Source organism: Pteropus vampyrus, unplaced genomic scaffold, assembly GCF_000151845.1.
Source record: "Pteropus vampyrus isolate Shadow unplaced genomic scaffold, Pvam_2.0 Scaffold40, whole genome shotgun sequence".
NCBI classification, from domain to species: Eukaryota; Metazoa; Chordata; class Mammalia; order Chiroptera; family Pteropodidae; genus Pteropus; species Pteropus vampyrus.
This window is the reverse complement of record NW_011888821.1, coordinates 4,181,547-4,195,366: the sequence shown is the minus strand read 5'-3', so window position 1 is coordinate 4,195,366 and position 13,820 is coordinate 4,181,547. Positions and strand designations below refer to the sequence as shown.

Genomic DNA, 13,820 nt, shown 5'->3' with positions numbered 1-13,820 from the left:
GCCCAGAGCGCTGAGTAAACCCTCCACACGCATTCTGGTTTCTCTGAATTTCCACGGCTTTGCTGCATTCAGTAAGGACACCTGCGGTGATGTGCTGCTGGTTCCGAAGCCCCGGCTCAGGTTCTGACCCAGCAGAACCTGCTTGTCATTCATCAGAATGAGAGGCTCTCTGGGGGGTGGGGGGTGGGGGAAGCCCCGGCTCAGGTTCTGACCCAGCAGAACCTGCTTGTCATTCATCAGAATGAGAGGCTCTCTGGGGGGTGGGGGGTGGGGGGTGGGGGGCGCGGTTCCTCTGCTCCAGCAGCCTCTACCTCCCTTCACAGGGGCGTGAGCATGAATTCCTGTGCATACGAATCCACATGTAAGCTGAGCTGCTGATGGGGCAGTTTAGAAATGAGTAATTCCCCAAATGGCACTTTTGTGCCATCTGGGGACAGAGCTGCAAAGCATTTCCTTCACGTTTTTCTCAAAACTTCTATGTAAGAGTTCCCCCTTTGCTCGAGTCTGCATTTGCATGCAGATTTTCAAAAAAAGCGGGCAGAAGCTTTCCCTGACCCCGAACGGGGGTTTTGGTAATAAGAATAATCAACGAGGTGGGAAAGTTGCCATCAAACGTATTAAAAAACAAACCCATGAACACTACCATACACACGAGACGGGTTTCTCTGTGGGAAAAGAACCAACAATTTTATTAAAAAGGTCGATTTTTTTCCTCGTAAAAATAGTATCTATTTTTTTTTAATAAGAAAAAAATAACCTCGTACCCATCACTCACAATGCTGCCTTACTTTTACTTATTTTTTGACTTCGTTATTATTTTTGAAACTAAGAACTGCTTCCTGAATGTGATCTTCACATTTATTCATTCAAGGGGTGAGCGGGGGATGGCGGGAAAGAATTATGCAGCGAGGACACATTTTCTGGCCAAGTGCCGAGCTGCAAAGGTTACTGCAGCTGGTGTTTTGAGGTCTAAGGCCACAGGCTGGGGCTTGGCCCAAGGAATGAAGGATTCAGAGAACATTCTGGCTTCCTGACTAGGGGCCAGGGAGACGACTGGAGGCCAGAGTAGGAAATCCTGGACGTCCAGGTTTCCACAAGTGAAGCTTGGCCTCCCCACGGCTCTGTCCCAAGCTGACCGTCGCGTCCCTGGCCGGCACCCTCAGAAGCTGATATTCCGTTTTGGGGCAGGGGCTCGGCTGATCCTTGTCGAGGGAGTGACAGTTTCCAGTAAAAATTTGGGTTTGATGTGCTCAGTCTGGAAAAGGTGGGCCTGAGTGACGCGGGGAAGAGAAGAAAAGCAGAGCGAGTCAGGAAGGCAAAGCTCAGAGGAAACAGCTTTTGAACGCAAAAGAAGGCAGAAGGCTCCTGCCTGGTTAGTACAGCTACCAAGTGGGGGGCACATGCGGGAACCCTAAAAGAAGCGTGGAGGGAGAAGGCAGTAGCAAGGGGCCCCACGAAGCACACTGCTGTGGGTTAGCGGCCCCCAGACCAACCCTGCTACAATTTGGAGCACTAAACGTAAGAAGGGGATTGCTGGAGTCACATCTACCGGTGTGTTTGTAAGTGAAGTTACTTTTGGCCTCTGGCTGGAACGAGAATCAATCGACCACTAATCATTGAGCGAGGCCAAGGGTAAAAAAAAAAAAAAAACAAAAGGAAAAGAAAAAAAAATGAGCTGACTTTTTGGACGCTTTTTGCAAATTCTACCACCCAAATCCTTGTGGCCTGAACTGGGCGGGGAGCGGGGAGGGGCTTGGCTGGGACACCCGCCTCTAGCTCAGGCCCTGGGCTGAGCCTGAGCTGAGGCTGGCCTGCCCGGTATGTCATGGAGAATAACAGCGTTTTCAGGCTGCCCAGGTCTGGCTCAGAAGAACTGATACAAGGGTCGAGGGCCGGGGGATTCTGTCCTCAGACGAGATGAGGTCATGAAGGGAACGAGAAAGCCAGCCCGGGGGGAGCTGAGGAAGTGCCCACTCGGGGGACGGCCCTCAGGTCACAGCCCGGCCCAGACTGCCATGCGGACCCTGCTGACCGTGCAGCGTGGTGAAGGGACATCGTGGGCCCGTGGAGGCTAATGGAGGAGACCTGCCTGAATCGACTGTGCCAGAGTTGCCGTGACAGCTGCCGTTCGAAGCACTAAACCCAGTGGCCGCCGTGACTGTCGGCCTCCGACAGGCTGAACACTCGTCGGCGTCCTTTCCTGCCACTCCTGACTAGAGGGAAACACAGCGACAGATCATAGAAAGCCTTTAACAACGGGACAGAGAGAGGTGACATGGAGAGGGGGCACAAAGCGGAGACGGACGGACACTAAGCATCGACGAGAGTATGAGGGGAGTGGAGGCAGCGTCCCAGCGGGTGCTGTGACAGCTGGGGCGTGGGGCGCAGCCCGCCATGCAGGTAAGACACTCCCCACTGTGTCCCCTGCCCCCGGACGAGGTGGCGTCAGGACAGCTAAGAACCAAATCGTTTGCTCGTGGGACTCGATCGGGGCAAAGACAGCGAAGGTTCTGTCCTGTCGGAGAGGAGAGAGTTGGGGTCATCAGCAACATCTGGTCTTGCTGAGAAACCTCAGGGGACAGAAGAACAAAAGTGCCCGTCAGTTTTCGATGCAAACCGGCAGTTAAGATGCAAACCGTGCGTCCTGGGACAGTATAAGGAGGGCGGGCTGTGTGGTTGGGGGATCGAAACCAAACCAGCTAGTGAGACAAGCAGATTCCTGATCCAACTGATGAGGCTGACGGTTCTCGGTGTCACCACGCTAAAGCCAACAGCACACAGCTCTGTGATTTCTGGGAAAGCCTCAGATGGGCGAAGCGCTCCAAGACCCCCTCCCCGGCCACGAGGTGACACTCTTCAGGTGACGCTCTGGTGATCTGAATCTCTGAAAACCAAGACTGGACTGTGGCAGGAAGATCTGACACCAGGAGCCAAGGAGCCAGAGAGTGGGTTCTAATGGGCTGAAACAAAACCGTTAGGAGCATCTCGCTGGGAAGAAAGGAGCCGTCACCTCTGAGACAGACTGGGGATTACAGCAAAGCTTAAAATCAAGGCCACAGAACACCACAAGGTGAAGGTACCTGATCACTGCACCTAATAAGCTTAAAAATGGTTAAAATGGCACATCTTCTGTTATGCGTATTTTACCCCAATTTAAAAAAAATTAATGCCACGGAGAAAACTGGAGAGAAAAGATAGCACATCTTACTCGGGTGTCTGTCCTTCAAAGTCCTGCCTGACTGGTAACTGGGTTGGTTCAGTGACACACACGGCGATCTTGGGCTCTGTGGCTCTCGGTTGGCTCAAATAGAACCGCGTCCTGGGGTGAAGGTCGCATGTTCAGACAATTGGCTCCGAGAGCAGGCGAGGACGAGGAGGGAGGGCCAGCAGAGCACAACCCTGTCCCTGTGAGGCTCCCAACACTGGGCCACCAGGAACCAAATTCTTCCTTCTTTCTGTGAATCCTGGAGAAGAGTCATAGTGGCCACGGCTCATAATTCCATGAGTCTTAAGAATGGCCATTGGACGAGCAGGCTGGCTTTCGCTCTGACTTCATTTTTAACAATTTTCCTTCCTTTTCACCCAGGACATGTGTGAAATGCAACAGATATGGGATGGGAGGCACATGTGGCTAGTTAAGGAACTTGGTGTGGGTCACAGAGCTCTTAACTAAGGGGGCGATTTTCTTATCAGAATCCCTATGCTGAGCATACCTGTGATACAGTGCGTGTGCATTTTAGCGTGTGTGGGAACGTGTGAGTGCATTTGTGTGAGTGTGCATGTGTTAATGTGGTCATCTGGGGTCCACTTTGCTCCTGACTTGGGGAGCCACTAGGCTTCCCCCCACAGGGGCCGCAGAGCCCAGCCTTCGCTTCCTGCGCTGCACAGTGACCTGGGCGTCAGTGGATGGACTGTGGCCTTTTATTTGGGCTATAGAGCGACCGCGCACCTCAGGGGCTACCCCCAGCCGGGATCCGCACCTGGGGCCCAGGTGTCTGGGTCGCCCCTCGGAGGTACCCAAGGCCGACTGAGAGAGCCCATCGATATCCCACAGGATGGTTTCGGAAGGTGGAGCACAGGCTTTGGAGCTGCCGAGGCCAGGTTTACGGTCAGGTTCCTCTGCTTTCTCGCTGCGTCCTGGCCAAGCTGCACGACCTCTCTTGGCCCCTGTGTTTTCAGTTGTACAACGTGAAGTGGGATTCAACGTGGGGGTGTCTGTGAAGTGCTTCCGAGCACAGTGTCTGAAACACAGGAGCTCAGGTTTGGGAGGAGCGTCTACTGGGACGCCATGCAGCGATGTCACCAAGGAGCCCATGGAGTGGGTGCCGCGCCATATCAGCTGTCCGAAGAGCGTGAGGGACGCCCTGGCTTTATAGATTGCCTTGCACAATTCCAGGTTTCAAAACCACGGAGCAAAGACATGGAAACTGAGCCCGTCTTGTCCTCTGGTGGATGGCATCTCTCGTGTACTTTCCCAACCCGACACCTGACTGGCAAACTGTGGCTTTGAGAGCGAAGAAGCCGCTGGAGTTTGCGAATTCTGGCTGCAGAAGGCCTGGCGGCTGCTGTCTACACTGGGGACTTCCTGGACTCAGACGCTCTGCGAACAGGGATAGGAATGCTTCTGATTCAGCACTGTGTCCTCAAAAACCACTTTGAGGACAAGTGGCCTCTTGGCTGGGTTATGGGGAGAGGCCGGGGACCACTCTGTCGCCTGGTTGGCCCTCCGAGGATGCCGCCCTGGCAGATTGTGGCCAGAACCTGTGGGTGGAGAGTCTGCTGAGCAGGCAGCACTGGGTCACCACTCTAGGACGACGTCAACCAGAACACTGGCTGAAGGGCACCCATCTCAATAAAACCTGCCTGCCTTCTATCCTTGGTTGCCCATCCGGTACAGCTCGGTAAGATACCAGGCAGATGTTGGGACCATTTGGGTAGACCTGCCCCTACAGGGGACATGAAAACCCTATGTCCTCTGGATGGACCCGGGAGGGTGAGGGATGACCTGGAAGTTTGGCATCGAGAGACAAGTGAATGAATGGTGGTCCTCTTGAGACTTGCCACTCCAGCTTGTGGGCCGGGGGTGCGGAGCTGGCTCCTGTGGCCGGGCACCTGTGACAGGGAGGAGCTCATGTGCTCTGATGCTATCTCTTTCTAGGGACCAGCAGGTGGGCCCTTGGTTAAGGGTGAAGTGTAAGCTGCCTGACAGGCCAGCCCTTCAGCAGGAGGTCAGTCATTTCAGTGTCTGCAGAGATTCGAACAGGCAGGCTGGGGACTCACACGTTGGCCTCCATACACCTCCCGGGGATGCACCGAACAGGAGCAGACTCCAGGGAGGGCCTGACCATCACTTATCGCCTGGAATCTCCTGGCTACCCGACAGCCAGGCTAACAGCCCCTGTGTTCCGGAGACAAGAGGACATGTCGTTGGCACGTGTGCAGGGGATGGTGGGGGTAGGGACAGAGGGGCCACAGGGGTCAAGATAAAAGAAACCAGCACAGTGTGGACCCCAAGCCTCAGGAGAGGCACAGAGCCAGAGCCCAGGGTGGCACGCTCAGGGAGACATCTGCACACGTGGCCCGATTTTGACAAAATGGCTCTTTGGTGGTTTCGGTTTTAGGCAAAGAAGTATATGGCTCATTTGTTCGCTTAGTTATTGGCAGTGCCTCCTTAAAAACGAAAGAAAGGTGTACATAGCTACACCAGGAAGAGGCCTTTCAACTAAAATGCAATTGTAAGTATACGTGTAAGTGGGTGCACACAACACAGACACAGAAGCGTGCACATGCAGGCAGTATATGTATGCACACACGAGCACACAGACACACAATCCTGCACTCGGGCCCCCAGAGCCATCATGAGACCAGGCTTCAGAGGGAGGCTGAGAGTTGTTCTTGGCTTCTGGAGAAAGCTCTGTCTGAATTTCCCAGATACGAGCCTGGGAACGGCAGCGACGATGGCCTGGATGTGCAGCCACCCTTAAATCGGGCTCAGAAATAGCTCAGAACAGATGGTCATCTTCCCATAGCTGGAGAGGAGCAGGTGCCGCCTGGAAGGGGGTCTGAGTGAGCTGGCTCGAGGGTGACCTTGCTGCCTGGGCCTTGTGAATGTCGATAGGTGACGGAGGTAATGGATGCTTGTGGGATGGGGGTGGGGGTACAGGCGGGCTGAGGTGCCCTGAGCCACAGGCACGGAGACCACACCAGCTTAACCCTTTGCTGGGGGCTGCAGAAGCTGAAAACTCCGGAGCGGTGTGGGCACCCGAGGAGATCTCTACCTCTGGAGCTGAGGAGACCGGAGTCAGGGGCCCTCAATTTCCTTGGCACTGAGGTAGCTCGAGTCCTGACACACTGCTTTTGTTATGACCCACTGATCCACAGCTTAAGAACAGTTTGGTCTGGCGCCCTGATATATAATGGCTGAGGGCTCTGGACGGGACCTTGCAAGAACAGCAAAGGACATAGAGGGTCCCCAAATGGGGGTTCGGACCACAGTCACTGGAGCCCTGCACACCCATGCGGTCACGCAGCTGGGGTGTGAAGCCTCACATACTCTCAAGGCCATTGCCACTGTCTCTCTTCAAGTCCTGCTCCTCAGATTGCATTCTGGGGCTATGCTGTTCAAGAAACAGCCTGATGTCTTTACTCCTGGGATCGTATGCAGCTCAGTGGGGCGCTCACAACAGCTGAGAACACAGGGTGTTGGGGGGACATCCACTCAAACATCTCATTCCAGGATCCCTGCTCACGGGGTCTCTCTGTGTTACGTTGGCACTTGTGTAAATTGCAGGAGGGCAAGATATGACGTTGGCATATCCTGCCTGACTCTCGAAGGCAGCAAGGTGCACCATGGTCATAGACAACTGTACCGCACCAAACATTTAAAGAGGAAACTGGTATGTTATGGAAGAAAAAAAAATTAGCACGGACACGATTCTTTTGCCAGGCTTCAAGCAATGGCATCCGGGAGCGCCTTCCTCGTGACACATAAGACTTCAGAGGTGATAAGAGGGTGGATTCAGGCTTGGCCTGTCGTCCGCCCCCTCCAGCTGTGCGGTCAGGGAAGGCCTTCAGTGGACCAGGCTGCAAAAGGAGTGATTCCCACCCTGCTGGGGGCTAAACCAGCTGGCCTGTGGGCAGCATCATGTTAAGAGTGAGCATGGAACCCCGAGTGGCAGTGTCCCCAAACACAGTGGCGAGGAGGAGCTGGGTATCAGCAGTCTCGGTGTCAAGAGATTACAGGGTTCCCCAAAGTTCCCCCACACTGTGTCACATGGCCAATACCTGTCGGGCTCTGGGCAACAGAGGGGGTGGATGATGAGCTGGCACCTCCTGAATCACAGTGGCTGGTGTTCCCGCTGCCGCTGGGGCTCCCGCTGGCAGATGGTGACGGTGAGGACAGGGATGGCGAGCTATGCTGGTTTATGCACTGAGCCACGGCAAAGCCTGCAAGACAAGGTGGTGACGTGATCAAGTGGGAGGAAACAAGCAGGCCTGGCAGGAGCGGGTGCCATCTGCCCCAACTACGTGTGGGACCCTGTAGGACAAACCCCCACCTCAAAAGTGGGGCTGGAGCCTTAGTGTAAAAGCCATGCTAACCGACCTAAACCCGGATCCCTGAAAGTCTAGGTCAGCTCTGCAGTGAGCTGACCTCAGCAGCCATGAGACTGACCTGGACACACTTTAAAGCTGTTTCAAGGAAAAGGGGTAGCCGGTCACAGAGCTGAGGACAGGGCTGTGAGCTGTAAATCCGAGTGCCTGATGCTGGCTCAGCAACGTGCTGCTGTGCCCTTGAAAGGGACGCGTAGCCCTGGAGCTTCAGGGGTGAAGTCCTGGCGAAGTTCCCGAGACGTGGGCAGCCTCGTGGGAAAATCATGGGGCCTCTGCTGATGCACTGAGTTCTGCCAAAGGCAAGGCACCGGACCCGAGCACTGGGCAGGAGGGGTGAGCCCCCAAGACTCCCTCTGCCAGAGAATGTGTTCTGCCCTGGCGAGGTCTGGCGAGTCTGGTGTGAGAAACCAAAACTCAGCCACGGTCCTGCAGCACAGAACAACATTTTCGTCAACCACGGTGGTCCCCTACGATTATAATGGAGCTGAGAAATTGCTGTCGCTTAGTGACACAGTCATAGCTGTCACAGCCAACAAGTTCATGACTCATGTGTTTGTGATGATGCTGGTGGAAACAAGTCTACTGGACTGCCGGCTGCATGAATTATATGCAGTCTGTAATACCTGAGAATGATAATAAACGACTAAGGTACTACAGTTTATGTATTTATCTGACTATACTTTTCGCCGTTATTTTATTTCTTTCGTCATATTTCGGAGCGTACTCTTTCTACTTATAAAAAAAGTTTACTGTGAAACGGCACTGTGTTGCGTAGGCGGCAGCCTCGCACGTCTCACGTTTACGTCTTGACTGTATCATCTTCTCTTGCGCTTGAGTTAATCTCGTGCTGTTTCGTACAGGAACGTGCCATACGGGCCTGTAGCCCAGGAGCAGCAGCCCACGTCGCATAGCAGGTGTGTGGCTCGCATAACGCCCTGTCGACGCATCCCGCAGAACGTATCTCTGTCGCGAAGCAGTGCACGAGTGACCGCACAGAGACACTCTGGGTTTGGAGACTGGGACAACACACTTTTGGGGACTGTGGCCTTCCCCGAACGGGGGAGTGGACGAGCCCCATGATCTGGAGACACTTCGACGTGGGCAAACCCCGCTTCGCCACGCAGAGGCACTGGAACGCGTGCCCAAGGTCACTTCCCCACTGCTAGCTGGGGGAGCCATCGTCCATTTCTCATCGCCCCACTGTAGAGGGGAGACGACGAGAGGGTGTCCCTCAAACTCCTACACGGGGCGTGGCAGGCGGTGAGAGCGGTGTGCTCTTTTTGACGAAACGAGGCCCTTCCGCGCAAGCTCATGAGGGAGCCCCCCTTTTCCAGAGGACACGTGCTTTCTGCAGACTGCGACATCTGTCCTTTTTACAGTCTGCTTTTCTTTTTTCTTTTTTTGTTTTGCCAAATAGATTATCTTTATTGGGTACCCACTGAACAATAAATATACTGAATATATGGAGCTAAAGTTCATGTCAAAAGATTCAGTCTGATAAAAATAGAGGCATAAACCCTTATAGTCCGCTTTTCTAAAGCGTGGGCCACAGCTTCTGATTTTATTCACTACATATGCAGCAGCCTCCATGGAACAAACGCCTCGCGGACAATCCCAGCGGCCCGTGCAGACCATGGTGGTTCTGGCTCCAGGCAGGGCCACGGTAACAGTGCTCTGTGGCCCTGCTGCTTCCGCCCCATAAGTCAGAAGCAGCACCAAGCTGGGGTGCAGGAGGGGGGCGAGTCCTCCTTCTAGCTGAGAGAGGGACCCCGACTTTCCTAGCCAGTCACATCAAACCTCCTCCCTACTTCCTGAGCACACTCACCCCAGCCAGCTCCAAGCCTCACTCACTTCACCTGCGTGAATGCCACCCAGTCCAGCTCCCGCTGACACTTCTTCCAGAACCTGACCTCGCTCTTTCCCAACTCAGGAAGGTGGCAGAGTGTGGAGTAGGGGGCCAGCGGACTGTGGCCCGATGACTGGGAGGTAAAGTTTTATTGGCACGGTCGTGGTCCTTTGCTTACATACTACCTGTGGCTGCTTTTCAGCTTCACCAGCGGCGTTGAGCAGTTGCCATAGGAATTGCACGGCCTGCAAAGTCTTAAGTATTTTACTCTCTGGCCCTAACTGAACCTGGAAGAGGATGGAGCAGGGGCTCTGGGGACAGGAAAGCCTGGCTTCTATTCCTGCTCTGCTCGCTCACCGGGCATGGGGCCCTGGGCAAGTCTGTACTTCCCTCGGCCTCTTCCCTTTACCTGTTGGTGTGTGGGCATAGTCCCTGGCTGAGGGTGTGTGTGTGTGTGTGTGTGTGTGTGTGTGTGTGTGTGTGTGTGTGTGTGTGTGTATGTGTGTGTGTGCGCGCGCAAGGGGACCTGCTGCTCTATCACCTCTTAGGACTTAGTAGGAACACACCTGGCCACCATGGAGGGGCTATTTTGTACCAACGTTTGCATGAAGTTATCTTTGTCTAAGGATTAGCTCCTAGGAGCCGGGTCTCCATTCATACCCCAGCCAAGCCCTCTGGTTTGGGGAGATGCAATGGCAGGCAGATGTGAGGCCTGGTGGGAACACCGAGGGTGAATTCACCAGCCCCTCTTTCGTAAAGGAGGCTATTCCCCACCTCTACCGTCTGCTCAGGGTGCTGGAGTTCTCAGGAAGAGGTGTGGTGCCACGCACTGTGCATGTGGTGGGGGCCTCAGATGGACTGTGACAGAGAGCCAGGAGGCTCCCCGGGCAATCAGCCACAGCCCCACACAACTCCCTGTATAGCTGCTCACTTCTTAATCACTCCGAGCGGTAAACCCTCAAGTTCACAAGCTGTTTACTTGCCTCGAAAATGAATCGCCCCTCAACAAATCAAAATGTCAGGACGGCTTTTCCCGAGTCGTGTGTTTATCAAAGCCATGAACAGCAGGGCCTGCGAGTGTGGGAACAGAGTTGAGGCTAAGCCTCTCGCCCTCCCGACAATGCCTCAGCCCGAGTCGCTGAATGATGGGGCTGTCACCGAGGCGGTCACTCACCCCTTCTCTTAAGACATATGTCTTCTCTCTCAAGCTCTATAATGTCCTGCTTTATTACCGTAACACAGCTCGGGCCTGGGGGCAGCAGACGAGATGCTGAAGCTGTAGTCAGGCCACCAGAGTTCCTTCATTGTGGGAATGAACAGGGGGTCAAGCCATAGGTTGCCAGTAAATACTGCACACCATTTGTATGCGCTGAGAGTTAAATACAAAAAAAAGTCACTGACCTCTGATTCCGCCTGTTCGCAGGGTCTAGTTGAGTGGAGGAGACTAAACATGTCTCTCCCTCGCCTGCTGCTACTAAAAACCCACCTCCCTTCTTTCCCCACTTTCTGTCTACCGCCCCCCTGTCCCCCCGCCCCCCCCAGGCCACCAATAGCACTGGAAACCCAGAAAGGCTCGATGACGTGGGGCTTTTTGTTTTTTGCCAGGTGCCCAGACTCTCCCTGCAGTTTCAAGGGGCTGCTTCCCAAATAGAGGTGACCACTTCGAGTCACTATGATATGTCAGAGGGTCAGGAGGTCTCCGCAGAAAACTCAGGACAAAGGCCTGTGACCGCAGCGCCTGTCCTGATCTGCCGGCTAGGCAGCTCCCGCTGAACTCGCTTTGACAGAGGAGCCAAGGGGCCTTCTGGGCTTGAGTCGAGACCCATGGGCTGCCTAGTACTCGCACACACGTCGATGAGCCAGAGGTCACGGCACAAGGCTACAGGCAAAGAGGCCTCCCCGAGATCTTCTCCGGCAGATAAAATTCTTGGCTCTCCCCAAGTTTGTCTCGGGAAAAGCTCGTGAAATGTGTATCAAAGGCCATGTGGATTTTCACACGACCGAAGTGATTCCACACCCCGAAATTTAGAGGGGAGCTGCGGAAGGCACTGCGGGTGAATTCACGTGGTGAACCGCGCAGGTGTCCAGAGCACTGGTGTGGGCAACAGGGGCCTGGAGACGACCAGAAGATCCAACAATGAGAGAGAGGCCAGATGAATTCTAACACGTCTCCACGACGAAATCCTCTGCTGCTGCTAAGAACGCTGCTACGAAAGACGATACAGTGTAGACGGAGACGTTTAAGACGCGGTCAAGGAAAAAAGAGGTTAGAAAACATGTCCCGCATACTCCCACCGCGGCAAAAAAAGACAAATAAAAGGCAGGCTCTGCCTCCCTCCTTGCACGGAGCGGGACAGACAGGCTGGAGGGATCGGAACTGAGTCGCGGGAGAACCCAGTGGTTTCGTTATGGCGAGTTTTATTTTTATTTTTAGTGCTTGCCTAAATTGTCCAGGGTTCTAACTATGACTATTATTTTAAACCAGGAAAAGAAGGGAGGCTGAAGGAAGGGACGCAAGGTTGCCTGGGAGCTGCCTCAAGCTCCCGGGTCCCTAACACACCCCTAGGATCTGTGCTGGCCTCCAGAGCTCTCCCCCGGGGACTCACAAAGAGCCTCCCCAAAGCCGGGGCGAGGCGCAGCGCTCCAGAAGCAGGCAGACCTGTGCTAATAGCAAACCGCATCCCCCACTGTCTTCCCAGGGGTGGGCCGGGTCTTCCTGCTGACCTCTGGCCCCATTCTGCCAGTTATTCTGGGAAGATGAACTCATGAGTAAGTCTCTGGCATTTGTCAAGTACAAAAATACAACAAAAAGATCAGCCTTCTACTCGAGGTCCGCTGATAGAGGGAGCACTAGGCTGGGAGTCGGGAGCTCAAGTTTAAGTCCTAACTCTGCCCAAATGCCTTTGTGACCTTGGACAAGCCCCCTCTCCTCTGTTGGTGAGGATCTCTTGGCTTAAGCAGTCATAGTTTTCTTTTTACCTGTACATCTGGATCTTATTTGAGCTCTATGAGAAGCCACGAAAAAGTGCACCCAAATATACTGTGTACACACCCTTTCTCTTTGGGTGGCACACGTCCTAAAGCCTTCCCGTGGAGAGCCAGGGTGCTGTGTGAGTCAGGACCTGGAGCTGGCCAACGGGCAGTGCAGGGGCTTGTGGATGCGAAACGCTTGGCTCATATCATGTTTGTGTCTGTTTTAGGTACCCCCATTTACACACTGGAAGACTTTACATACAAATCTGAAGTTTTGGCTTTTTATAACATAGAAAGATCTGGCACGACTGAGCCCCATTCTCACGCAGAAGCAACGGCGGGGAGCGAGCTAGTTCCTCCTCTCTCCAGGCATTTCGGTTGTTAATCTCTGTTATTTATCCTTAGATTCTTGGTCAAAAACACAGGACTCAAGGAAGTTCCAACGCCCAGAGGCCTTTTGTGTCAGCTGCCTCCTCAGACCCTACGCCCAGAATCATTGGGCCACCTGCCTCTGGCAGCCCAGGTGGAGCCTCAGACTGCGTGACAAGAACCACTTTCTCTCTGCCTCGGCTGGGCTGTTCTCTCAGTCCGGAATTCCCTCTTGCCTCTTTATGGTTTTCACAAATCCCTTCCCTACCCTTTGTGGCTCACTCAGCTCACGGCTAGCTTGGGCGAGCGTTTCCACAGCTGGTGGGATTAACTGTGCACTCCCCTGTGCTCCTGCAGCTTGCCATATCCGCCTGGGGACTCAACAGCTGTATAGGAACTGGCCTTCCCAGGTGGGGCATAAGAAACTCTAAAGGGCATAAGAAACTAAAAAGATGACTTGCTATTTCGTGCAGTGACTATCGTTACTTTCACAGCGAGCACCTGGAATCCTCTGGGGTCAAGAAGGTTTTGGATAGCGTTTCTGATACTGTGAGCTGTCTCCCCAAACCCATTCCCCTTCATCTGCCGTTACGGAATCTGGTAGCTAGGCATGGCCATGTGACTAGGTTGTGGCCAATGAGTTAGAAATGAAAGTGGCATGTTGGATTTCCAAGGAAGGCTTCTTAAAAGGAAAGAGGTGTGCCTTCTTCCATTCTGCTTCCTGAAACATGGATATGATGGGTGGAACTCCAGCAGCCATCGTGGGCCATGAGGACGAATCACATATTAGGGGCACTGAGACGGCAGAGAACTGAGCAGGGAGGAGTTTAATGCCTTTGTGGAGCCCCTGTCTACCTTCATCTAGGTTTCCTCCATCTGAGGGAAATAAACTTCTCTTTGGGGTTTTTCTTTACTATGTCATGGAATCTCGTCTTAACTGACAGTTGTGAAAAAGCTTTGTTAATGCAAGGATATGAGCTGAGCTCTGCAAAGACAGGGACTGGCTGACTCCAGCGCTTCT

The 13,820-nt window shown here is 53.8% G+C and overlaps 1 protein-coding gene across 11 annotated transcripts in view; it reads right to left on the bottom strand.

The window, feature by feature from the left end:
- The window catches only part of CLEC16A (C-type lectin domain containing 16A), a 205,279-nt gene that overhangs the window by 2,344 nt on the left and 189,115 nt on the right, over positions 1–13,820 (bottom strand). For 7 of the 11 annotated variants that reach the window (XM_023529618.1, XM_023529616.1, XM_023529617.1 and 4 more), the window contains 2 exons: positions 7,285–7,446; positions 2,090–2,209 (listed from right to left, as the gene is read on the bottom strand). In XM_023529618.1, coding sequence (XP_023385386.1) covers positions 2,090–2,209; positions 7,285–7,446 — 282 coding nt within the window. Of the gene's footprint in view, positions 1–2,089; positions 2,214–5,318; positions 6,139–7,284; positions 7,447–13,820 lie in introns of those variants that run through there. The other 4 variants (XM_011358363.2, XM_011358362.2, XM_011358364.2 and 1 more) reach the window with 3 other exon arrangements.